The sequence below is a fragment of the Caretta caretta genome, chromosome 9 (assembly GCF_965140235.1).
Source record: "Caretta caretta isolate rCarCar2 chromosome 9, rCarCar1.hap1, whole genome shotgun sequence".
Taxonomy (NCBI): Eukaryota; Metazoa; Chordata; order Testudines; family Cheloniidae; genus Caretta; species Caretta caretta.
In genome coordinates, this window is record NC_134214.1 from 98603779 (window position 1) to 98630577 (window position 26799).

The 26799-nt window shown below is 39.5% G+C and overlaps 2 protein-coding genes across 3 annotated transcripts in view; one reads left to right on the forward strand and one right to left on the reverse strand.

Moving 5' to 3' along the window:
* Positions 1-11314, forward strand: part of MOSPD1 (motile sperm domain containing 1) — a 53202-nt gene extending 41888 nt beyond the window's left edge. The window contains exon 6 of the mRNA XM_075132575.1: positions 7530-11314. Within this exon, the coding sequence (XP_074988676.1) occupies positions 7530-7546 (17 nt within the window). The 3' untranslated portion in view covers positions 7547-11314. The remainder of the gene's footprint in view (positions 1-7529) is intronic.
* The window catches only part of LOC125643126 (P2R1A-PPP2R2A-interacting phosphatase regulator 1), a 29432-nt gene continuing 13725 nt past the window's right edge, over positions 11093-26799 (reverse strand). Inside the window, exons 3-10 of one of the 2 annotated variants that reach the window (XM_048865286.2) lie at positions 22051-22107; positions 19704-19747; positions 19567-19621; positions 18915-19007; positions 18165-18253; positions 16783-16847; positions 15000-15096; positions 11093-13216 (exon numbers count right to left, since the gene is read on the reverse strand). In XM_048865286.2, the coding sequence (XP_048721243.2) occupies positions 13057-13216; positions 15000-15096; positions 16783-16847; positions 18165-18253; positions 18915-19007; positions 19567-19621; positions 19704-19747; positions 22051-22107 (660 nt within the window). In that variant the 3' untranslated portion in view covers positions 11093-13056. The remainder of the gene's footprint in view (positions 13217-14999; positions 15097-16782; positions 16848-18164; positions 18254-18914; positions 19008-19566; positions 19622-19703; positions 19748-22050; positions 22108-26799) is intronic. The other variant, XM_075132573.1, reaches the window with a different exon arrangement.

The following is a 26799-nucleotide window of genomic DNA, read 5'->3' on the forward strand; positions in this document are numbered from 1 at the left end:
TCCCCCTCTATTCAACATTGGTGAGGCCTCATCTGGAGTACTGTGTCCAGTTTTGGGCCCCACACTACAAGAAGGATGTGGATAAATTGGAGAGAGTCCAGGAAAAACTTTTTCACTAGGAGGGTGGTGAAACACTGGAATGCGTTACCGAGGGAGGTGGTAGAATCTCCTTCTTTAGAAGTTTTTAAGGGCAGGCTTGACAAAGCCCTGGCTGGGATGATTTAATTGGGGATTGGCCCTGCTTTGAGCAGGGGGTTGGACTAGATGACCTCCTGAGGTCCCTTCCAACCCTGATATTCTATGACAACAGGAAATTCCAAGGCTCTGAAAAGGAATGTTGGCAGTACAGGTTTCTTCATCAAGGAAATTATAGAGGTGCAATTGTTTTACAAAAATAGGTTGACTCAGAACAAAGCACTGACAAAGGAGGTAATGTTATAGTAATTGTCTCTCAGAAATAATAAAGAAAGCATTTCTCTTTCCAGGAGTCACAAGAGAAGGAGTCAGCTAGTACACCGATAAATGGCAAGGTTAAACCGTGTATGCAAGTCCAACATGAAGTGCAGGTGACACACTCTGACTTAAAAGAAATGAGCAGAAAATAAGTGAATCTTTAACTTCATTATATTCAAGAGAGATTCCTGAGGGTTGTACAGTCCACATATATAACTCCAATATTGAAAACAAGACATCAGGAAATTAGCAGGTACTTTGGCATTAGTTGAGGGGAGATTTACAGAAACTGTTTGAAGGGAATGTGGCGGCAGCAAGAGATAAACAGGATTTTATGTGAGCAGATGGATAGATTCAGAAAGGCAATATAGTATTAGAAGTACCCGAGAAGCCCATCTGGAATCGTGTGTATAGGGCACAAGGGATCCTTCCTGGCTGGCAGAGAGATCTGGACCTTCCCTTTGTTTTAGTGTGCTATGTTCCAGTAATCCAGGCTCAGTGAAGAGCCAAGAAAAAGAGAGAATCAAACCCTGCTTGATGTAATTTAACTTCAAAACAGGACAACTGGGCCCGTAAACTTCGTTTCATTAGGAGTGAATCAGAGCATGTAGACTCATCCCTGCCATTTAGATTTAGAATTTCTAACAGTTGAGTAGGGGTCACTGCATCAGAGCACCTTTGAGTAGCGGGGTGACAGTTCTGGCAGGAACTGTACGAGACGATGTATTGGTAGCAATCAGTGTAGAATCACAGTGGGAGTCAGCCCCATAGTTCATTTTAATCACATTTCAGGTGGTCACCAACCCTGTGTGAAATCACTTTATTTAAGAAAATGGGGGCGTGCATTTCCTGATGCGATCCAAAGTAGATGGAAATGAGCTTTTCAATTCAAAATGGAGCTGAGAAAAGAAGGGAATATGTAGGGCATTTAACACCCAGAAATGCAACCTGAGAAAGTGAATACACCCCCCGAAAAAGTGTTTGTGCCATTTCCCATTCCTAGTTCCTGACGCAAACCAGACAGCCTTCTCTTCTGGAAACAGATAAATGCTTTGATCACAGAGCTAGAACTGCTTTAAATGTTTATTAGTAGAGACTGAATCACCCTGTTCTTTCAGCACCTGCTATACGAATATAACTCTCTCACACAATTGTAAGTGAACAATCCTATTGGGTACTAAGTGATGAAATACCTTTATCAATGTTGTCATCACTTAATACCTGATATGGTTGTTAATTTACCACTGGCTGTAAGCTCTGCATTATGTGCTTGTGTCTAATCTGGATCAGTGCTCTGGATCAGGAAATGCTTGCAAGCCCCTATTTTCTCTAAAAGAAAATCATAAAATGTGTATGCCTACAATAGAAAAGTGTAGATAGTCAGTTAACCAATGTTCCACCCTCAGTAAATCAATGTAAGTTCCACAGTTTGCCTATAGAACACTTAGAACACAACATGTGATACTGGAACAGATTGCTGGGCCATCTTAGCCCTGTATCCTGCCTCTAGAAATAGCTCATCCCTTGTGTTTCAGAAAAAAACTTCCCACTTGCTCCATATACTAACCCCATGAATCTGTTTATTCAGCAAGAACATTTATTATGTACAATGAACTAAATAAAAATAAAAAATAAAACAAAAAGCTACCAGGAATCCCAAGAGCATCAAAATGATGCTATCTTGACATTGGCTGCGGGCATGAGTTAGTGTATGATTGTAGATATTTAGTAACAGCTCTCCAGAAACAAATGCAATTTATCTGAGTTGGTGGGTGAGAAGGCCCAAATTTTATAACAGCTGTTCACAATACACACACACAACCTACAGGTTCATAAAAAAACTTAACAGCTCTAATGTAATTCAACAGTTCTTATCCTCGACTGTGCATTTAGAAATGAATTAGGAGGACAAAATATCAAAAAATGGAAGAGATGTACCCGAACACCAACTACTAAACACACTGCATTGCCCATGTTAACGGCTTCCTACCTGCCAGTCATCCCGCCATGCAGGATGGTAACTGCTTAGCTTAGAATTTGGTAGCAGAAGTTTTACATACCTAAAAAACCTTTGAAATAATTGACTTACTTCCAGAAGTCCTCTCTGTCTCTGGATTCCCAGCCAGAACATCAGCCACCTGGTATTCAGCAACAGGTAACTGCCATACATTAACTATGCAGACACCAGCACATTATTCACTAAAACGTTATCGCAGAACAGGTCCCAGGGAAAATGACCTTCGCATAACATGTGTGACCATCCTTCTGAAAGGGAAGAACAAAGCCATCTCTTGCTCAGAAAGGTACTTAAAGGTCATATTTGTTTCCCCAACTAAATCAAGAGTTAGTCTAGGTGCAGTCTACGTTTCAGCGCACAGCTTTCTGGCTTGTTACATGTAACCTAACGAGAAATGCAGAGTGGCATCATTGTGAAGGCCGTAGTGTTGAATGAGGCAAAGTCCTTTTACTTGCTCTCTGTAGTAAGGACATTTCACACCTTTGGGGGTTTGGTGCCTTAAGCTGTAGTTTTATCTCTTTCATGCCAATTCCCGTCTCCCCCCACCTTTGAACCCTCTCTAGAAATAAAGGCTTTAAAGAAGAACATCTATATATGGCCTTCGTAATAAGAAACTTATCCACAAACAAAGGTAGCTTAGCTGAAAGCATATCCAGTGTCCAGCTAACACCTCTCACCCCCCAAACCCACACACCACACTGGCACAAATCTAAGACAAAAATGTAACAATTCTGGAGATCAATGGTTAAAGAATGCAGCCAGTTCCCCACTGTCATCTAATGACCCTTTACCATGCACTCGCACCTCATCCAGTATGCACCTAGGCCCCTTGTTTTGTTCTGTAATGGAAGTGTGCTGCTGGAGGTATGCTGCTGACCTGAATATATTGCTTATTAAGTGCACAGTAGACATTTTAAAAGGAGCAGAGTTCCCAGGGGGCACTAAGGTGTGTCAGAGTTCTGTAAGTTCTAGTGTGAAGTGTAGACTCAAGTATTTGTACGACTAGAAATGGGACAAACGATCTATCTGGGTTATAAAATGTGTTGATTATATGGTGGTGTAGGGCATGTGGCACCAGGCCTTCCCTGTATGTATTTTAATGACATTTTTTCGCAAATACCAGTTTTTGGTAGTAATTCATGTTGTAACATGTTAGTGTATTGACATGGCTCCCTGGAATAGGAAATGCCTGTATCATCTCCAAGGCTGAACACTCAGTGTCTCCAGAGTGAGCTGTTCAGACCCCATTAACTGAGCAAACGGAGCACTTGAACCATGGACCCAGCGTATAAAAGACCTCTTGTCCCAGTCCAAAACAAATCAGGGAAGCTGTACCACAAAGGAGACAGGTTAAGTTTCTTAGTGCTTTTATGATGCATCATAAACAATGGAATTGCTGAACAGACGTGGAGTTGAGGCATGTGGTACAGAAGTCTGTGCCAAATGTGACTACTGACAACACTGGCAGTGATGTTGCACACTCTTTGGGGATTAGTAAAGAAAGCCTTTCTAGTTCTATACACAAACATACAATGGGGGCACAGAGAAAAATCCATCAGAGAGTCACAAGCATACAAGATAGGACATGGATGCTGAAGTTGCATACAGGTAGCACTTGTGATGGGAATAACTATGGCCAAGAAGGGAAAGTATCAAGGAAATTCCATAGGAATTACTAGTCTGTCTTTTCTAAACCATAACACCATATCCTGAACAGAGCCCCCTGCTGTAAACTCATTTCCTGCTGCCTCAAAACAAGAAATTGTAGTTAATGAAAACCATGACTTTAGAAGCACTATCAGGTACTGATGACCTCTTTCACATGGAAGGGAAAAGGCTAACCGAATAGCAGGACTGCTTTGCTGTGCTATGGTAATGGACTATAAATACAGAAATAATAAGTAACTGCAGTCATTCTGAGTCACATTGCTCTTATGCTTAAGAGGGAGGAGATAGAGGCAGAAGCAAACAAGACCAGTGCTTCAGAAATGCTGTTGCAGAAGAAATGTAATCAAAGGCATCTTAAATGGTCAGTGTTTCCCGTTTTACACACACGATTAGACAAAGAAGTAACAAACAGACAATTAACATACTGTACGTGGGTGCACTTTTTCCACTCAGGGAACTATAGATACAGCCAGTAGCTTATCAGGCAAAATTAAGGCATCAGCACTGGGTGTCATTCAAGAAACAAGTAAACAGCATCATTTGGAAAGCCAAATTCTACAGTGGGGCACTAGAATCTCAAGAGTCCATCCTCACAAAACAAATTAACTCCTTCACCTCAGGAACCTGCCAATGGTCCACAGTACAACCTCCACTGCTGGCACTTGGAACCATTCAAATGAAAGGATTCTTGTCATTAAAATAAATTACAATGGAAACTGCAGTGATGACGGTGTTAGAGTCTGGATGGGCTCAGTTACCCTTACTGATTCTCCCAACATGGTGCATGGTACTATTTATAATGCAAAAAAGCACACAGGCACTGGTATTACCTGAGCATAGATGCTATGTGAGGCTTGCCTATGTAAAGTTACACTAGGTGACAATTTCAGGATTAGCATAATATTTTTCAAGGACCATAATGAACACATTTCAATAACTTAAGCAACTGAAAGTTCAGACAGGTTCAGAGATCACAGATCAAAATAATACATAGGTTTCATAATACGAGAGGCTGATTCTATGTATAATGTGTGAAGAGACATCAAATCCACAAGGGGAGAGAGTAATAATTAATCAGGGCCTACATTACATACAATAGATTTTTTTTTTTTTAATTTAACACAGCCTTGAGAGAGAGAAGTTTATATGATGTCAACCAGGAAAATACTCAGCAACTTTTATAGTACTATGTATCTTTGAAGTAAATATTAGCTAATGAATCCTCATAATATGGTTATGAGGCAGTTAAATATCCACATTTTATGGAGGCACAGAAAGGGGATGCTAACTCAGGCATGCCAGGCTCCCAGCTCAATACTCAGGAATTCCATGCTCACAGAAGCAGATCAGTCTGATAGGCCCCTTGACAGGCACAGGTGATTACTGTGGAGATGATTTTTTTTTTAAATGTGCACAAAAAATTAAGCACAATCAATCAATAAGCCCATCACCCAGCTAGCTATTCATGCAAACAAGGTCATCGTGCTTAACCCTCCCATATTCTCTGATTCATCTATCACAAATACCTGTGGCCACAGAGAGCATAAGCCCTTCCCATCCTTACAAACAACTTGCCCATTTTATGAGTCTGCATCTTCTGGTATTGGAGGTATTTGACCTTATTTGCCTCATGATGTGAATGGGGGGTTGGGGGGGACTCACATGGGATGGGGGCTACCTACCTGGCCCAGAAGTAATCTTGGCTGCCTGCATTTGTAACCCTGTCCTGTTTGATGATTTTGCTGCTACGGTATCTGTGTTCACTCACACACAAGCCTGCAGGTGGGCCCCAATTCAATCAGGATTGGAGTAGAACCATGCTGCCATTCTCACCTCTACAGTCAACATTAAGGGTTCTTGTAAATCTTGTAAAGCATTAGTTAGGCTTCCAGCTCAGTTACTAGAAAAGGAGTACTTGTGGCACCTTAGAGACTAACCAATTTATTTGAGCATGAGCTTTCGTGAGCTACAGCTCACTTCACTGATTGAGCTGTAGCTCACGAAAGCTCATGCTCAAATAAATTGGTTAGTCTCTAAGGTGCCACAAGTACTCCTTTTCTTTTTGCGAATACAGACTAACACGGCTGTTCCTCTGAAACCTGAGCTCAGTTACTGTATATCGAAAGCCATGAAATTATCTTTTCCAATTACTAAAATTAGAATAAATAGGAAAAAAATGCACCAACTGGAATTCATACTGCCACCTGGTGACCAGAAAGGGATCTTCTGAAAACAGGATATGTTTAAGGTAATTATGATTCCACCACCATAAGCCAGTGGATGCAGGGATACAAAAACAAGGAGCATGAAAAGCACAACATTTCAGGAGTGACCACTGCCAAATGGTGCATGAGCAGTAACTGAGTGTAAAGACAGAGTTGTAACAGAATAGGGGGCTGCTCCTGCCCTCATTTACGTCAATAGCAACTGGCTTCATGGCAGCAGGTTTAGACTCAAATGCAGAATTCATTTTTCCGAAATGTTACAAATACTTACAAATCAAAGTACTGCATCATTCAAACAGTGATGCAACTATAGTTAAAGTTATGGATGGAGGTGAGCAACAAACGAACACCTGCACAGATGTCGAGTTGATCTTTTCACCAGTCTGGGGAATTCCTCACTTGTACAGAAACCATCATCTGTCTGTCCAAGGTGCATCTGACTGTAGAATAGGTCATTCTGAGCCAGCCCTGGAAGCCGTGGAGGCACAGCCTCGCGTGATCAGTCACAAAGGTGCAAACTGATGTGTGTTCCAGGAACTGAAGACAGTTCCTTATTGTGGTCCGAGAGCTCCCCTGAATTACCCATACCACACTTGACAAAGTTAGGAATCTAAAAGAAAGTGGGCCCTGGCTGTCAACGAGTCCGAAGGCATGCCTATAAACTGTATCTTCTGTACAGGGGTTAAATTGGATTTTTGACCCAATTCCTGAGACAGAGCAAGAGCTATCTGGATGGAAGATAGGGCTGCTTCATAGGAACGGCCTTGAGTACCAGTCATTGAGGTATGGGAAGACCAGAATTGTAAAGGACTGAGTGACATAAAATGGACAATACAGCCCGATTTCATGACCCCTTGATCCACATGTAGGTAGCGATCCACCTCCAATCCTGTTGGAAATGGGAAAGGTGATCTCCAAAGGGGGGCAGGGGAGCAAATGGACACAGCTGTAAAACCAGAGGTGCAGGACTTGAACCTTAACCAGCCTGTCAAAACTTGAAAGCTTTGAAGATGACTGGGTGGTTGTACAGGGCGGGTGAGCAGCCCTCTTTCTCTGAAATTTGTGTCATTTCCTTGGGGTGTCCAGTGGATCTATAGAATCCAGAGAACTGAGCAGGACACGCTCTCTGGGTAATCTGTGACCGACAAACTCTCTCTTATTTGTAGGTGGCCAGGGATCATAAAGTAGCCCTACAGTCCTTCAGCATGTACACAGACGCATCCGTGGTCTCCGAGAAAAGCTTACAACCATTGATAGGGAGGTCCTCAACACAGTGTTCTGCACGTCTCTTGGAAACCCCAAAAGTTGGAGCCTTGATGTCCTGCGCACAACCACCACTGTGACAGTGTCCCCGGCAGTAGTGTCCGCAGCATCCGAGGACATTTGAAGAGCAGAGTTGTGGCCAGTAATTGGCACTCAGATGATGGACTGGAATGGCTCTCTATGTTCCTGCACCAGATGTTTAATCAATGCTGTACATCTAATATTGTTTGTAAAACATGACTCCTTGATAGTTTGCGATCCTGAAGTGTAGGGTTGCTGACCAGTAGGACTTCCATCCAAAGAGATCCAGTCTTTTTTGGTCTTTGTCATACTGAGTTCACTTGCCACACAGTCTTAGCTGGATCCAGGAGCACCTCATTAATGGGTAATGCCACCCTGGAGGGTATCGCTGTCTGCAGAATATCCAACAGTTTATGCTGCGAGTCCTTGACTTCAAGTGCAATTTGAAGAGTGTCAGCTACCCTCTTTCTGAGGTCTTGAAATTGCCAAAAATCATTAGCCATGGATGGTGGCAGAGGCATAATTACCTTGTCTGGAGACAAGGATAATATAGGTGTTTGAGGGGTGCCCTGGCCTCCTGTTCCTCAGACGTCTCTCATGTGGGGGGTGGGGAGGAAGGTGGCTGGTTGGAGAAGATAGGACTGTTCAGGTCTAGGCTCCCTATGAGATGGTACCATTGGGCTGGTGAACTGTTGTCAATAGGCAGCCCAGAGGTCCCACTATGGCCAGTGGTGAGAGAGGGGCATATGGGAATGGGGATAGCAAGCAGGGTTGATTCCACCATCCTTGCTGATGAGCGTAATCTTCCCTATGACTGTCAAAGAATGCGTTCCTGAAAGGATAAGTTGGAGAATCCTGAACCTAATCAGAAGAGACAAACTGGAAGTCTCATTCATCCTCCTCAATATCATCCAATGCAGAAGCACCTGCAGAAAAGGGTGGCAAGTTCTGTGGTACTGGAGGAAGTTGGCAGTCTGGAGATCAGTCTCAGGAACGAGAGATTCTTGGATACCCAGGAGGAGTGGGGAGTCTGGTTCGTCCATTACAGACAGATCCTTAGTATAGCAGAATTCTTGTGGTATCATGTAGGGGATCAGTACTGATGCGGCAGCCACGGATGCAGCAGACAACATTAATATTACTGTAATGAGGGGTGTACGGATGCATGCACCAATAGTGTCTGGTACCACTGAGTGCTTAGTAGAGCCCTGCAAATCTGCGGATATCCACTTTATATCCATAGATATCTGCATCCACAGACCATTTTTGTGGATCAGCTGCTGACACAAAATTTCTAGAGCCCTGCAAATCTGCAGAAACCTGCTTTATATTCACGGACCATTTTTGTGAATCACGGATCAGATGTGGATACAAATTCTGTATCTATGTAGAGCTCTCATGCTTATGCTTGCCATCTTTGTCCCTGGTAGAAGGTACTGAGGCCCTTTTGGAGCTGTTCGTTTTGGGACTTTCTGGCCCTGCCAGTACTGGAGGAGGAGTCATTCAACTCAACAGTACCAAGGCAAGAGGTTGAGGCTTCAGAGACCATAGTTATCACAGGGGAACTGGGTTTTTTTAGTGCTGGCTCCTTAAGATGAGTCTACACTCTCGTCTTTTTGGATGTCTTCTCTGAAGCCTCCAAGGTCTTCCCTTTCTTAGGTTGAAGGGGTGCTGTATATGTCGAGACAGATGTACGGGGGGTCTCCTGACCTGACTCAGAAGCTGGTCAAAGGAAGCATTCCATCATCAATAGTCTTGAGTTTCATATTCCTGTTTTTCCTTGCCCTGGATTTGATGGCCAGGTAGAAGTGGCACTTTTGGGAGACTTGAGGCTCCCGCAAAGCAATGGACACACTTGGAGTGGCCATTGCTAACCTCTAGGCAGGGGAGGGGCAGTGTTTAAAACCTGGTGAGCCAGGCATGCCTGGCCAGGAAAATAAGGCTCCCTAAGGGGAGAAAGGAACAAAACAATCCTCTTACTACTTACCTCTAACTATAACTATCACTAACAACTTACTGTACTCCCTGATCCTAATGAACAGCTATAGAAATGCAGAATAAAAGATAGCTGAGGCACACTCAAGGTGGACATGTTAAGGCTCCATCTCAGGCAGAGATTGAGAAGGAATTGAGGGCAGTTTGCCCCCCTCATCCTTATATAGCCTTGGTGTCCAGTATGAGGAGACATAGGGAACATATGCAGGCCAAATGGACACTAAAGGAAAATCTCTGATCAAGGTCTTGAGAGGTGCATGTGCACCTGAAGTAGGAGCACCCATAGGGACTCAAAGAAGCTTTGTTCCTATCGCTAAAAACAACATTTTGTTTTAAGAAGGCCGTCTAATTAGAGTTTATCACTGGTCACAGACTCCTGAAAGTTGGAACTCCAGTGTCCAAATTCAGTTGGACCTGCAGAATACTATAGTCCTGGCCCAGACTATGAGTGGGAGAATTACAGAATTACACTCTAGGATAAGTAAAGGCATTAGGCCTGACACCTGAGGGAGTGCATTCAGAGACCAGAAATGGGAGAGAGGTGAAGCTAGCCCTATACCGATGAGATTAGTTAAATCAAGCTTTAAAATTCACAACGTTCATCTGTTTTGGTATTTACATGGAGAATTAGTAAAAGGTAACTAACACTATATGGGTTAACATGACTATTAACCACTGACTGAAGCCGTGTATGTAAACACAATTATGTGGCCATGCAAATTAGCTCAATCTGCTTATTCTCTGATCTTGCAGCCTGGTTGCTTTCCAGATTTTAATCTTTCATTTAAAGGGAAAAAAATTCTCCTCCCAATGTTTCCAAGGTGTGTTGCAGCTAGCTGATAGCATGGACAATGAGGAATCCAAGCACCTCTTTCCTCACAAATTGGAAGTGATTTCTGCTTTTGTACAAAGTGGGATGGAGGGGGAGCACACAGAGAAGGGGAGATTTCTCTTTTCCTCAGTACCAAAAGTATTAACTGCCTTCTGAATGCCAAATCACAAAGACTTCCCCACTCCTTCCTGGGAGCCAAAAGCCCCAGTGTCTATTACCTAGCTGTTGAAACTTCTAGAATGAGTTATGCATTTTCAGGACAAACATCTCCAGCACACTGAACATGGATAATTCTGGGGCAGCATCACATGCATTTTACTTAATATCTAAATAAGGAAGAGACTGTGCTTTTATATCTCTTCAAATCACTAGAACCTAGTTTGTTTTTAAATATACTTAATTCTGTCGAGAACTTCCAATCTTCTGTGTGGGAACATTGCAGAAACTAGGAGAAAGTGTTGTAGAATTTAGGTCCAGGTTGCCAAGAAGAGGATGAAGCATTGACTGAAATAATCACTTTGATTGAAGGAAACAAAAACACCAATGCTCCCCAGGTGAAAGTAACAAAAATATCGTTAAAATCCTGGACACAGTGCACGTTCCAGAAGAAACAACAGCTTTACTTATTTTTTCAGTTCTCTTTATTGGCACTTATTTGGAAAACCAGCATAAATATTTAATAGAGAAGAGACATGTTGACCCACACACAATATAACTACCGTAATTACCTTTCTGTTCATGCATCTTTTAAAAGGATTGGCAATCAGATATTGAGGCCCGTTCATGAAAAATGAGATAAGCAAGATAAAAATCTATAATTTTGCCTTTATCACAGAAGAATGAATGCACAGTAAGTCTTTGGCATATGGCTGAGATTATAAAATAAAGCCATGCTGTATTAAAGCAAGCAAGCAGATGTTATACACAATTTTGTCTGTCTGTCATTGGGAAAGGTAAGCATGAGTCTCAGAACTTTATGAAAACTGATCTGTGGAGTAAGGAAGCTCAGTTGACAGTTGCAATAATTTAGATAAACATGGAGAGTCAACAATAAACCATGTTCACAGTGTTTGAGCTAAGAGTGAGACCACCACACAGATTCCATATCTCCATATTATACAGGAGAAATAAGTCCTTAGTTCTCACTCATCCCAGATTCTTCACATCTTCCGTTTCCTAACCTTGTATGCTGCTGCCCTGTCAAAGTTCTTCTCTGTGAAATAGCCATATGACAGGGTAGAGAACTACCACCGTACCTTGTTTTAGGAAAGGCTCACTACATTCAGTGCCCACCTTTAGCCCTGCATTACAGTTTTACTGTTTAGGAAGGAAAAGCTTTGCTTCATTATTAAGCCCTTGGGGGCTGGCAGACTCTTGCTTCTGTCTTGGGAGTCTTCTAGGTTTGCTATCATGGTGCTTCTGGATATACTAGCTTCTTTCAAATCCATTATAGGAATTCTCCAACATCTCTAAATTGATCGATTCTACACTTGTGATCAATAATTTTTCACTTTATAACATCAGAAATCTCTTTATGCTATGATACTGAGGAATTGGAGGCTGCTTCTACTGAGTTGCTATTACTCTACAGAAGAGATTAAAACATGGTATGTGGTCCGTAGCAGAGTTAAATGTTCATGGATTATCACTTCAGTCTGGACATACTCACTCAGGGTCCCTCCTTATGGCTTCCTTTCTCTCCAACTAAAACCCATTGTTAAGACTCTACCACCTCTAATTTTCTTATCTGAAGCATTTAATTTAGGGATTTTAAGCATTTCATGCACTGTCCCAATACACTATTCAAGTTCCTTCTGTGGGAAAACAGTGCTAGGAGAATGCCTATCACTCTAGATAGTCACACAGGGGGGAAAAAAGGAAGCTGGTGATTTTGGCAGGCAATTTTTTCCATGTTAAGTCTATTTCGTCACACCAGCAATTATGATTACAAATAAAATGTAACATATGGACAATTCATCCATTCTGGTTCTTTTCATCCAATCAGAACATAACATTGATTAACAGCCAAACAAATTAGGACTTAGGCACCAATTATATGTTGATACCCACATTTACCTTTTAAAAACAGCAAATGAAATACCCAAAGCTTGTGGAGTAAAATTAATATTAATCAACTGATCCCGTTGATTAGCTTGACAAAAAATGACAGAATCCGATCCGATAAAGGCTATCTGTTACCTAGATCAGCACCATTACAAACTAGTGACAACTGAAAAGATGTAGTTTAAAATGCCTTGTTTCCTCTTGTAGAATAATATATGTATTTGCAATTTATTATGCCAATCAAGATGATCTATTGTAAGTCAAAACATGTATGCAGATATTCGCATATTAAAGAGAACGTTTGGAGTTTAAACACGAACTGTATTTAGTAAAATGTCATACAAATCACTATAAACTTCCTCAAGGAACTATTATGGAAGTTTTCTAGAAATAAAGACATTTCTGGAAGTTCCTATGAGGAACAGGATCAGATAAGAAACTCAGTCACACATTGTAGAACGTTGTCTTTTTGCTCTCCAGCTTGGCTGTTTACCCTCCAGCAGAGGAGTAATAAAGTCTCAATTTGTGGGTAATTTAGCTGAAAAATCTATGGTCTTAAATGGAGATCTGGAATTGGAAAGTGAGGCTGGAGAATCTCTGGTGGTGACAACTTCAGCTGGTGAATCACGGGAAGAGCCAGCACTGCTTTGATTGCCGTCAAGAGTACCTGAAGTCAGACTGAAAAAAAGGGGAATGTAACAGGAGGATATGGAAAATACAAGAGCAGCATTTTTGGGGCAATGCATTAATTTACACAGGTTTATTATTCAACATCTTTAACATATATATGTGAAACAACTAGCTTTAAACATGCACTTAACTGTCTTTTAAAGTAACCTAACTATTGGCCCTGCTTTGAGCAGGGGGTTGGACTAGATGACCTCCTGAGGTCCCTTCCAACCCTGATATTCTATGACAACAGGAAATTCCAAGGCTCTATAGACTCTAATTTTACCTGATTGCCACTAAATAGGGTTTCATGGGACTTACTGCAGCTTGAATTCCAGGAAGGAATTTTACATTTTAAATGATATTAAACATGTCCTATGGAAAAATAACTGAAATATTGATTGCTTTAAGATAGTAGGAGCAGGTCTATTGCTAATGCAAAGCAGTCTAATTTCCACAAAGCAATCATCTGCATTTTAATTAACCAAAATGAGATATTCTAATTCTTACTAAATTTCAGATGTTTAAAATTCTGGTTTTGATTAGCTATTAAGTCGCTTTAAAAGCAAATATTAGTCATCTTCAAAAACAGTTTTATATTTCATATAAAAATACAAAGAAGTCTACAATAATTTTGCTCTCCAGTCAAACCATAATATTTTATCAAGTAGTTAATTCATTCAGCTGACTCAAAGAATTGCTTATACATTAGAAACGGTCAGACAATGGAACATATACAAATAAAGAAATGACAATCATTCAGCCAACTCTATCATCATTTTTATCTTCTATTACAGGAATTCTCCAACTGGGTGCCCTGACAACACAACTGCCAGCAGGCTCAGTGGCAATGGCAACTTATACTGCACAATATGTGGTATTATTAAGGCCCTACTTAACTTGCAATATTGTGGAAATTGCAGATTCCGCAATATTAGGCTTCTACCACAAATTTGACAGCTGAAGCTCAGTCCCAGGCGGCCAACCGGGAGCCCCCTGGTGGCTGATAGCGGAAAATCATGGAAAAGTAATAATGGTCTTTATTATTGTAAATAATAAGGTCCATCATTATTTTTCCTCAATCTTCTATGGCCTGTTCAGAACTCGGGCACAATTTTTTTACAATCATCCCACAATTCAAGTAGGTGCTTAAGTATTAGGGAACAAGTGCATTAAAACGTATCTACCGATTACGTTTTACAGTATCTATCATAGCAAAATTATAACTATGTAGGGTTATTACTATTATTTTCTCCTCTAAAAAACATTCAAAAAAACAACTTCACTCTTTTCTTTAAACCAGATGTTCACTATAATTTGCTGCATAGTTCATTTTCTCTATCTTAGCACAGTCACAGATCATATGCAGAGAGATCAGACGAGCATTCACCATACATAACTAAGAGCAAGAGTATAAAGAAGTGACAATTTGCATTAATCTGCAAAATTAAAGGGCAAATGATCTTAAGATCTGAAGCTATTTGCTCCAAAATAGCCAGTAATTTGGGAGGTCTAGTTACGAAACATGCTTAACTCCCATAAATGCTAAGCATACCAATAGGAGAACAGAAATCATTTATCTGTTTTTGAAGTCCTTAAATTATAGGCACTGGTACCCAAATATCCAGTTTGTTTGCAATACTTACCTGGATATGCTGAAAAAATCCAAGGCTTATTATATATAACACTGTTTGACTTCAAGCATGCCCACCCATGCCTGATGTCTAGAAAAAGAGACTGAAAACATTTGAGCAGTTTCTGATGAAAGTTACAAGGCACCAGTAATGCTTACCATGCACCAAGGTCTGTCAGATGTGAAACTTCAGGAGAAAGCATGCTAGTAGTTCCTTGAAAAAATCTCTTTGGCTCATCTTCAGTATCCATTTCACCTTTAACAAAACCATGCAATCAGATTCATATTATGCATTAACACTTAAAATACAACTCTGTCCAGATTTAGAGGGATCATTAGCATAGCCACTTTAGATAAACTTCTATCTTAGATCTGGCGCAGATGAAAATATATTGTGACACATTCATACACATTCTTAACATTCAGGTGTTTTCCCCCTTCTCTAAAATACATATTAATTTGAATTTTCCAAATACACCTCAAGTATGGGTGGGATAAAGGTGCTTTACTATGCCACAGTAAAGATATTAACCTAAATATAATTAAACACTAACCTCAAAGGATAACATTAACAAAGAGACACAGACAATGACAATTTGAAATGCCCAGTGGATTAAAACTGTCAACCCCATTAACAATTACTAATTTGAACGTGTAACTACTACAAACACAAATATTAAAATATTTACCTACTTCTTAGTTTCATTAATTGAGTAAGCAAGCGCTTTGAAAGTCAGTGAAAAAGCATCCTCCATTCAAATAGTTCTTAAGTTATCGTACTGAGATCCTCTCCTCAACACCCCCGAAAGTAATTTGTAAAACTCCCTCAATAACAATAATTTATTTTCTCATTGAAGTCCATTTTGAAATACGTGCAGTTCAAAGAGGCTGGGATAAATGAGAAGGGAAGGTCTCCCAGCAGCAACTTCCAATTCACAGATTCTCTCATAGAGAGAGAGAGATGCATCTCAAGAGTGTTTCACACACAACCTGGCCCACCACATTCCCTTCCTTCTATGGAACAGTACAGCTTGGTTATCAGTACTTGAAACATGACTTAATGAGCCAAAACGTTACTGTTATGGAAGTGAAGGGTGAGAAAGCTTTTAAAAACAGATGCAATACAATGACTGTTGAAATGGAGGCTAAGAGAAGCAAGTGGAGGTGTACAGACTGAGGCACACCTTCCAAAACTTAAACAACTTTCAAATAAAATTACAAGATGAGATGGCTATGCTTTTTCTGCGCATCTAGATGTTGAATTTTGAGGCCTGTAGTGAATGAGAATGCAGAGGTTTGTATACCTATAACAGGGCTCAAAAAAGAACTACATAAGTTAATGAAGGATAGGCCCATCAATGGCTATTAGCCAGGATGTGCAGGGATGCAAAACCATGCTCTAAACTAAAGTTTCCCTAGCCTGTTTGCCAGAAGCTGGGAATGCGTGACGGAATGAATCACTTGATGATTACCTGTTCTGTTCATTCCCTCTGAAGCACCTGGCATTGGCCACTGTGGGAAGACAGGATACTGGGCTAGATGGACCCAGTATGGCCATTTCTGTATGGTTACCAAGAAAACCGTATGCTTGTGATTTTAACTCGACAGCATCTCTGTGCTTCAATTAACTGGGACCTTTCTATAAATGAATGGAATTGTACCAATATCTTTATATTAGAGATTCCATTGGTTCTTTACCAAATGTGTAATCTTGCATCAGTGGATGGGTAGTAGGACAGAGTGACCATTTTAATTATAGATTTATTAAACAGTTAATTTTTCAAATATTGTACTTCAACAGTCCAAACTCCTGGCCATTTCTTTATAGCATATCTTTTGCTAAAACTCAATTGTTTCCTAGCAAGTATCAGTCCGAAAACAGGACGATCAAGAAAGCTATTTGAACGATTTAAAAGTTAACAATTAGAAACACATGCTGTACCTTTTCTTTTCATTGGCCCAAGAACACTTGGGCGAATGCAGTGAATAGGACTCTGACTTCTCCTGCTAAAAGAGTATAAACAGTATATTGGTACATGATAACTGGCATAAATAGCATGAAAAACAACTAAAAGTGCAGAACAAGCATGTTCAGTGCAAGCTGCTCTCTTTAAGGCCAAACACCAACATAAAGGGAAGTAGACAATAGGGATAGCCCCAACAAAAAAAATATTTTAAAAAACAAACACAAGACATGACTGACCCTTAAAAGTTTAACCACAAAATACTTTTCCAGAAAACCTGGTTTACAGACTGAAGTTTTCAAAAAGCATTCCCAACATTTCCTCTAATACAGACATCTATATGAGCCAGCAAGTTTCTCTACAATGTACTTTTAGTGCTTGCATCCAACTAAACCCATGAGCACACAAACCTGGTCAGGTTCTCCGACTCCTACTAAAGGTGGGTCCATGAGTAACTGAAAGTAAGCCACCGCTCTAAACACAAACCTAGCAGAGTGCTGTCCTTTGTGAGGCTGTAGATTAGTAGCAGGACTAGTTAGTTTCATCATCTGTTTGCATTATGTTGCTGGACAAAACACGGAGAGCCAAAATATTTGGTCTTGCACAGACTGGTGAAGATTGTGAATGACCCAGGAATTTCAGGACAGAGAGGCAGCCCTGGCCACTGGTAAAGAAAATTAAAAATGCCCAAGGTCCCTGCAGTAACAGTCATTTCTGCCAGAAATACAAGGTCACTTACAGCAACAGATTTGGCAGTTAAGTTCCTTTTCACCTGCACTCAGAACCATACTCTCCACAGCCCAAAACAGTGTCTTCCAGCAGCCTGACCACCCAAAAAAGTTATCCCATTTCTGGCAACATTAAATTAAGGTGGGAGAAAGACAGTAATAATAAGCCTCTCTGACAGGCAACCCATAACACCATGAGGCCATGATCTCTAATTGGGTCCTATAGATGCTATTATAATTTAAAAATTTTAATGTTTCCTCTTAATACTTTTTGCTAATCTACACAGGCTGGTATTGTCCCAGTTTCAAAACCTGGGAATTAATTCATCATCATCTTTTAACAGAAGTTCATTCTACTCTGTATGTGATTACGTGCTAAACAAAACCTATTGAAAAAATCTGATACAGGCTGCATTGTAACCCAGCTTCCTGATGTCAGGAATATATATTTTGGTACTTTATAAACTCTAGAATTTAAGTTGTATGGATTTACTATGCGAGTTGGAGATCTGAATCACCAAAAACATGGTTTAGATTTACTATGTATCAGTTAAGTCCTGATATTTCAGATACCTCAAGTGAACAATCCATATTAACAGTATGCAGAGTCAGTTTTACAGACTTGTACGTACTTTAAGAATCGTCTTGTTGGACTGGGACTAGGGCTTGGAGGTAATCCACTGCTACTCACCAAACTTTGCAAAGACGGTGAGAAACATTGCTGAAAACAAAATATATTGCAATATTTAAATATAAACATCATGCTTCATTCCTATTGCATCAAACTAATAATTCTTGACATACAGAGAACTAGAGGGACTTGAGGAACACAAGTAGGGCCTTAATGAGATAATTTTACCATTTTAAAACAAGCACCTCATCATTCATCTAAAATGACTACTTGAGCTATTTGACTGGGAAGGTATCACTTTTGGTTAAGTCTTGAAGAAAGTTCTAGAACAATTTAGACTGATTTCTCATGTACATACAGAGTGCATGCAAGTTGGTAGTATTATATTGATCAGAATATGTATGTATCTCTTTACCTTGGAACAAACCAACTGATTTAGTTCCTAAAAACCCCACTTTCCCCCAAAGAAAGGTAGACAAAGAATATGGCTTTTATTTATCACCAATGTACCAACAATTTATCAATAAATATACCCACTACGTATTGACATTTATGAGATGTTCTGTAGATAAATTCATGGGATGTACAGCTGTTAGCGTGCCTTTTTAATATTTTAGTTGTCTGTCTGCAGTGAATGCCCATGCAGAAGTCAGGGATATGGGAAGTTTCATCCCTTGCTAATGTTAGTGCTAACAAAAACCTAACTATCGGTACTCATGAAGGAAGATCTCTACCACTTTATTTTTCTTACCTTCCCTATTCCTTTGGTGGGTGAAGGAGCTGGAGAAACTGGGACAAAGTCTATTTGCTTGGGAGAGGATGATTTCTGAAAATCATTGTCACTCTATAAGTATAACAGATCATGTAATTACAGCCAATTGCTTTAATGCAATATTTTCAAGGGCCAGGATATACATTAAATATTATACAAAGCATAGCTTTGTTGTGGAATGGAACCACATGATGCAAGTCAGCCTCACAAATGGCTACATGTAAGAATTGGTTACTATGACTACATAGAAGACAAATTTCATACTTTTGACAAAACAAAATAATGTTAAGCGTTATGTGCCGATATTAAAGTATCTATAAAACAGAAAGATATAGATGTGAATGGAACTACCTTTTGACACATCAGGAAAAACTATGTCCAATAGCTGTAGTGACAGCCATGTGTCATTGAGCTACTGGTGATTTCATACCTTATTAGTACAAAACTTGTTATAAAGGCAGCAATAAAAAGTGTATTACTAGACAGAAACAATTTGATGTTGAACAGCAAGCCTAATCTGTTTGATTTTCCTCTAAAAGAAATTTAAGATACTATGGACAACAAAATGCACCAATATGAGATGTCAGAATACTGAAGACAGAAACTCAAATCTAAAGCATAAACACATTACCAGGCTCAAGCTTTCCTCCCACGACTGGCTGATCTGCATTGCTGTTTGCACTTCACTGTAAAGAAGAAAAAAAAATCCATCATCACTGGCCTAGAGACACAGAGTTTAGGTATTCTCATTTGTATACTAACACTCACCGTTCATGTACTGTTTCTCTGTTCATCAAATCCATTCCTTCTTCCTGAAAAATATTAATATAAGAGAGACACAGTTAAGAGTTGTTTTATAGAGCTTTCTTTTGCTAAAACGATTCAGACAAACTCTTCCTCTTCAGGTCACAATCCGGATGGGCATCTCATCTCATTCCATACACCATTAGCATACCCAGTGAGTGTGCAACTTGTGCAGAACAGAGCATTTTACTGATGGTTAGCAAATTGTTCCACATTATGGAATTTTTTATTGTTTCTTCTAAGAAACTAAGAAATTCTACAAAAAAAACTTGTTAAAATGTATTAAGATAGCAAAACAAAGCATTTTTTTTTAAAGAAAAATAAATTGCATGCACAAACTTAATTCACTCCTTGTATGTACGCATGCATTACAATACTGTTTTTAAATACACAAGCATGTACCATTCCTCAGAACTCATTCAATGCATAGATTGGACAGTGTGCAGTGAAACATGGTAGGAATCCACTTATTGAACAGAGGAGGAATAAATATATGTTAGATGATTCATCCACTGCTTGCTGGCATCCTAGGTATTGAATGATGCAGTCTATGTAATTGAAGACTATGAAGAAGGTTTTTTTTAAAAGGCACCAAACGGATGCTAAGTGCCTAACACCCATTAATGCGTTTGTCAAGCTCCTCCTATCGTAATACATATTTTCAAGGAGTGCAGCTTTAACTCTGACATATCCTGATTTAACTTTAACCTTCAGTGATTCACAAACTATTTTAATGGAGTTTTTATATGGAATAATTTCTATGACTATGCAAAAATGTAGGATTCAAATTCCCCAAAATCTGAAAGTTAGCAAACAATTACTATACCATTTTATAGCTTGAAGTTTTAATAGAAATACAGTGTCAAATATGAAGTAACATATATTGTGCCATCCCTGCACCTCCCTTCCATCCCATTTGTGTGTACATATTAACATTAGTCCTTTCCTATATTAAGAATAAAAGGAACTCTCTGATGACTCCTTGTCCTTGTTAATGCTAGTAAATGAATAAATTACACAATAAAAATGAAACAGGCAGTGCATTTCTTCAGGATTACTATATGCCTCAAGTGTTTGAGGAGGCAGGAAGCTGGAGACCAAGTACCTTCAACCACTTGCAACACGTACCCTGGAAATATAATGCCTGGAGAGTTAAATTGCTTTTACAAAGTGAGAAAAATAAAAGTCACAAGATTTACAAGCATTTGGAAATCATGTGTTTTCCAAAATGAGACTTTAAAAGGGAGTCTATCATATAGCACAGCTTTAACTAAACATTTATTTTAATAGCTTAAATCCCTATAATAGAGCTTGTACTATTAGAGGTTTCCTTCTGGAAATTTACATTTTATGATTCTTCCTCTTCTTCCAAAAGAAAACCAAGATAACTGTTTTTGTATTAAATCTAACTGTACTTTGAGAAACAGGCTTGTATTCAAAATAGAAGTGCATTCTTACTTCACCATTTTAATACACTTACTGCATTAATACATTTGGGGAAGGTATGGTAACCAGGGTTTTTTTTTGTTTGTTTGTTTTTTGTTTTTTTTAAACAAAAAGTGGACAACTCAGCACCACCAATGTTTCACAAGAAGGAAGATTAGGTGGTTCAGAAAGTGTGAAGTTGTGGGACTGTATACCATTATCCTGATATCCCTCAACTTCACTTTAGCTTGTCAGCTTTGAGAGTCTCCAAGCTTAACATGCAGCAATCAGCAGCAACCTTCTTACCCTGATGGGTGCTGCACGCAACTGCTTTTGTACTGAACATTGGTATATCTCCTGTCAGTTTCTCTGACTGATTAAATACAGCGTGCCGTGCTGCACTACACAAAACTTTTAGGTTTGCCCAATCATGGAGACTGAGATTTGAACACCACAGACTCCAATGAATATCATTTATGGTTATGCACAATTCAGTTGGGAGGAAGGCAGACAGTATATCTGAGCCCAGAAAAATGCAACTGACTCTAAGTTCTAGATTGGAAACGGGGCTGCAAGAGATAGGGACCACCAGCTTTCTTTGTGGGGAGAAAGATGTCTGATGGCTAACCACTTTTATAAATAGGACAAAATCCTGGTTTCAGTATAATATATTAGGACACATTCTATATTTTCTGTAAACTTTTGTATCTCTGGAAACTGATTCAAACTGCACCTTGAATAGACAGATTTTTGCTGAACACTCTTTACAAATCAGCTATTACTTCCAAGTGAAGTCATCAGTAGGATACACCAGCTTGTGTAAAGCCAATAAAGCAATCTTTTTATGTCTTGTTATTTACAGAACAGAACTAGAATCATCTCTTACCTGTTTGATTTGATGAAGGCGGCTGCTAGGAATACGAACAGGAGATGATGGCACCAACTGCAAAACAAACACCATACAGCTGAAACATTTTTAAAAACTGCAAAATCAGGGAGGTTAGACACTATTTTTTTTTCTAATATGTTATTTCATTCTCAAAAAGATAACAGCCACTTCAATATCACCAAAATAGCATCTAACACACTTTGCATATGTTAAATGCAATACATTTTGCATACAATTATAAGTGTATATTAGTTTTATAAGTGAGAGCACTAGACTATTTCATTATGAAATTGCTCAGCTTAGAAATGACTCCTAATTATTGCGTGCCAACCTCCATCCCACTTCAGTCTCACACTACTAAAAACCCTCACCTTCCATGAACTGTATTGGCAATACTGGCCACCCATCGTGGTTGCAACAGTACAATAGGTAAAGTAGCATAAGCACTTCCATCTTAAAGCTGTTGTACGTTGCTCATAATGCTAAATATAAAAATCTATTGAGCAGGAGTTTTCCAGGGCTGGTCTCTGCCTGCAGATGAATATTTTTGACATGGAAGAGCAAGAGAGATTCGGCCACTGAAGTGTAAGGAGAGTGAAAATATTTCTCCAGCTCTTCTGCCCTCAACAGCTTAAAATGACAAAGTTAAAATAGGAGAGTGAAATGGCTTCACTGAGTAGGAGTGCCTTTGAGCACTCTGTTACCATTTTCTCCCTTGCTGCTGCATAGGACAAATAAAAAACAAAACCCATAAACATTTTCTATTAACAAGGAAAAATCTGAAGGATCAAGTACAAAATCAATCTGGCAGAGACATAAGCCACACTCTAGGGGCTCTAGATTCTTTAGTTTTATACTTGAGTTGACTGCTAGTTTGATAAAAATGATAAATGTATTAACTCCTAGGTATTGAGCCAACAACTTACTGTGTAGTTCATCAAAGAAAGCAAAACTTTCATGATGATTCTCAGCATAGACATTCTCAAGTTGTGGGACAGGTCTTACTTATTAAATCTTTTTATTGGAATTTCTTAATCCACCACTATATACTACAATTAGTTACAAGCAAATTTATGTTGAATCAATTATTGAGTCATTCTCTTTCCCTTACCATTACACATTTGAGTAATTTATGGTGCTCATGACCATCAGGGACCAGAAGGCTTAGGCATGAATCACACAGTTCTGCTAATGACTTATTTCTTTTGAACAAAGATCAACTTTGCCACGTTGTATTGTGGCTTTGTAATGAGGATGAGTGTTACAGGGGTGAGGGCTTCATTCTTTCAGACTGCATGGAAACTGCCAGGTGAAAAGTAAACGGAATCACATAGCATAAATTACATGCACTTTCTAGTTAATTAAACTCCACCCTGTAGATAGTGGGCTTCCTCAGTTTCACACAAAACATGCCTTAAGTTTTCTACAAGTCCAATGCTACAGGATGTGGATCAGCATTCAATCACCAGCTAGCTGTATCCTACTTCAATTAGTGCCATGGAGAATGCAAATTGATCCTCCTAGGAAGACAAGGTGAGTGAGGTAATAATATCTTTTATTAGATAAACTTCTGTTGGTCAGAGAGACAAGCTTTTGAGCCAGACACAGCTCTTCTTCGGAGATCCTCCTGTTTTTAGAAAAGTCACACAGAGAATAGAACTTTTACTGTTTGCTTTATAAACTTGGACTGCATACACTCAATCCAAGCAGCATGCACTACTTGCTTGGGGAATGAGCATATTTAAGAGACGGTCTCTCAAGACAATAAGCTGAACACAAGACCAACAAAACAGCCTGCTCACAACTAGTCCTGGAAGCAGGACTCAATCAACAAAGAATTAAAGGAAGGTAGCGTAATAAATGCCAACAAACATTTCCACAAAAGCATTAATGGTAATCTGGGTTACCACTTGCAACTCTGAAGCTCCTGGCTGGTGAAAGATGCAAAATCCTGCTACTAACCTAGAATTTAAAACCACTGCTCAGTGCAACTGACTTCACAAATTACTGCCCAGCATCTAACTTTCATTTTCAAGTTAGCTGGTCACAGAGTTCACAGAGAAAAGTCTCCAGTTTCAACTGTCAGCTCAGTGCTCAGAACCACTCACTCTCAATCATCACATTTTAGGCCAGAGAACAGACCAGTGAGTTATGAGGAACTCCAAGGTGAGGGCTCCAGAGGTGGAGGAACCAGTTTCCCATTATAATCCTTTGGGCTGGGTTTGAGAGGAATTAATGGATTCATGTCAGGGTGTCCTATCCACCCTGTGACCTTTTGATGTTCAGACAACAATAGTATCAAATGTTAAAGCTGAATTCAAGCATTATGTAAACGTCTTGGTCTTCTCTTTTCGGATGTATAGTGCTGGTTTACTTGTTTTATACACTGGAACTTAGAATTTATTTGGTTTGTTATAAGAAAAAATGATTGAAAGAGTTTAATAATAAATAAGAGCTCCTTTTGGACTTCAATACCACTGAATTTTCAAATAGCTATGTCATAAATATAAAGGGAAGGGTAAACCCCTTTGAAATCCTTCCTGGCCAGGGGAAAGCTCCTCTCACCTGTAAAGGGTTAAGAAGCTAAAGGTAACCTCGCTGGCACCTGACCAAAATGACCAATGAGGAGACAAGATACTTTCAAAAGCTGGGAGGAGGGAGAGAAACAAAGGGTCTGTGTGTCTGTCTATATGCTGGTCTTTGTCGGGGATAGACCAGGAATGGAGTCTTAGAACTTTTAGTAAGTAATCTAGCTAGGTATGTGTTAGATTATGATTTCTTTAAATGGCTGAGAAAAGAATTGTGCTGAATAGAATAACTATTTCTGTCTGTGTATCTTTTTTGTAACTTAAGGTTTTGCCTAGAGGGGTTCTCTATGTTTTTGAATCTAATTACCCTGTAAGATATCTACCATCCTGATTTTACAGGGGGGATTTCTTCATTTCTATTTACTTCTATTTTTATTAAAAGTCTTCTTGTAAGAAACTGAATGCTTTTTCATTGTTCTCAGATCCAAGGGTTTGGGTCTGTGGTCACCTATGCAAATTGGTGAGGCTTTTTATCCAACATTTCCCAGGAAAGGGGGGGTGCAAGTGTTGGGAGGATTGTTCATTGTTCTTAAGATCCAAGGGTCTGGGTCTGTAGTCACCTAGGCAAATTGGTGAGGCTTTTTACCAAACCTTGTCCAGGAAGTGGGGTGCAAGGTTTTGGGAAGTATTTTGGGGGGAAGGACGCGTCCAAACAGCTCTTCCCCAGTAACCAGTATTAGTTTGGTGGTGGTAGCGGCCAGTCCAAGGACAACGGGTGGAATATTTTGTACTTTGGGGAAGTTTTGACCTAAGCTGGTAAAGATAAGCTTAGGAGGTTTTTCATGCAGGTCCCCACATCTGTACCCTAGAGTTCAGAGTGGGGGAGGAACCTTGACAAGCTACAACTGTGAAAGATTTTCTTCCATCTGCAGAGAACCGCAAGACAACAGCTCATTTATCAAATTTGGACCTGGATAAGTGGAATACATTTTTGTGACTTCACAGCTTGAAACTCCTACATAGAAATGTAGCTACTTGCCCTGAAAAAGTTTCAACTGGTACAGAATACAGAAGCCCACCTGCTGAGCAACATAGGATGCCACGAGCATATCGGCTCAGTGCTCTATTTCACTGTCTCCTAATGACCACTCCAGACTGAATTAATGAACTTGCAATTTATTATTTACAGTTAAAAACTATGAACAAAACTCTGGTCCTAATAATCTGGATGAGCCCACTGAACATAACTCAGGGCTGCCGATGTAGTCCTGGTTAGTATCTGGGAACTGCAGCCCAATATGCCTGGTCTAAGAGTGTGTTCCACCCTAAGAGAGACGATGGCTTGAGGTCTGAGAGCTGGAGGTGGGTGCAGGCAAAGAGATCAGGAGAGGTCAGAGGGTGTTGCAGTTAGCCTCCTAGCTGTGGTATCTCCACACCCACAGAGATGGGACTGGAATTTTGTATGGAAGCACAATCAAAGCATGAGAAGCCCTGATTATAATTCTAGACATACTCCCAACTGTTTCCTTAACAGCAGACTAACACAAACTAGGCAGACAGTGTTACTGACTGCACCTCAATCAGGAGGAACTTAAATCTTCTTAATATGCCAAAAGTGTTAATATAGTATTAAAAACACATTGACTACATGATTAAAATTAAAATACAGTCACATTCTCAGACCCACTTTTCCCTCACTACTAAAATTTAATTTGCATGAAACCTTGGATGAACTTTTCTGAATTCCAAAGGTTAATTTTATGAAAGGAAGAAAGTACTTTTTAAAAAATCATTAAACACCCCATTAAAGTTAACCCTGTATAGTATTTTTAAAAAAACATTTCCCCATGCAACATAAGACTATACCTACGTCATCTACTATTCTCAACCACTGTAATAAGCCACCATATGATGCAAGTTTCTACATTACTGGTTCTGCCATTAGAAAAGTACATTAGTAGTGCTTTAATGCACACCCTGGCTGGTTTATTAATAGAATATAGCTCCTTCATGTTATGCTTCTTTTTCAAATCTTTTTAAAAACACAAGTTTTAGGGTTTTATGCAATGTCCGCTGAAAAAGATTACTTCATAACAGAACAATAAGAGTGCTAGAAAAAAGGATGAACACTACTCTTAATAACTTGCTTTTTTTCCTTTAAAGTATTCTGGATTAGTTGAGTCCCATCTTTATAGACCTGAGATCCAATGACATTTCA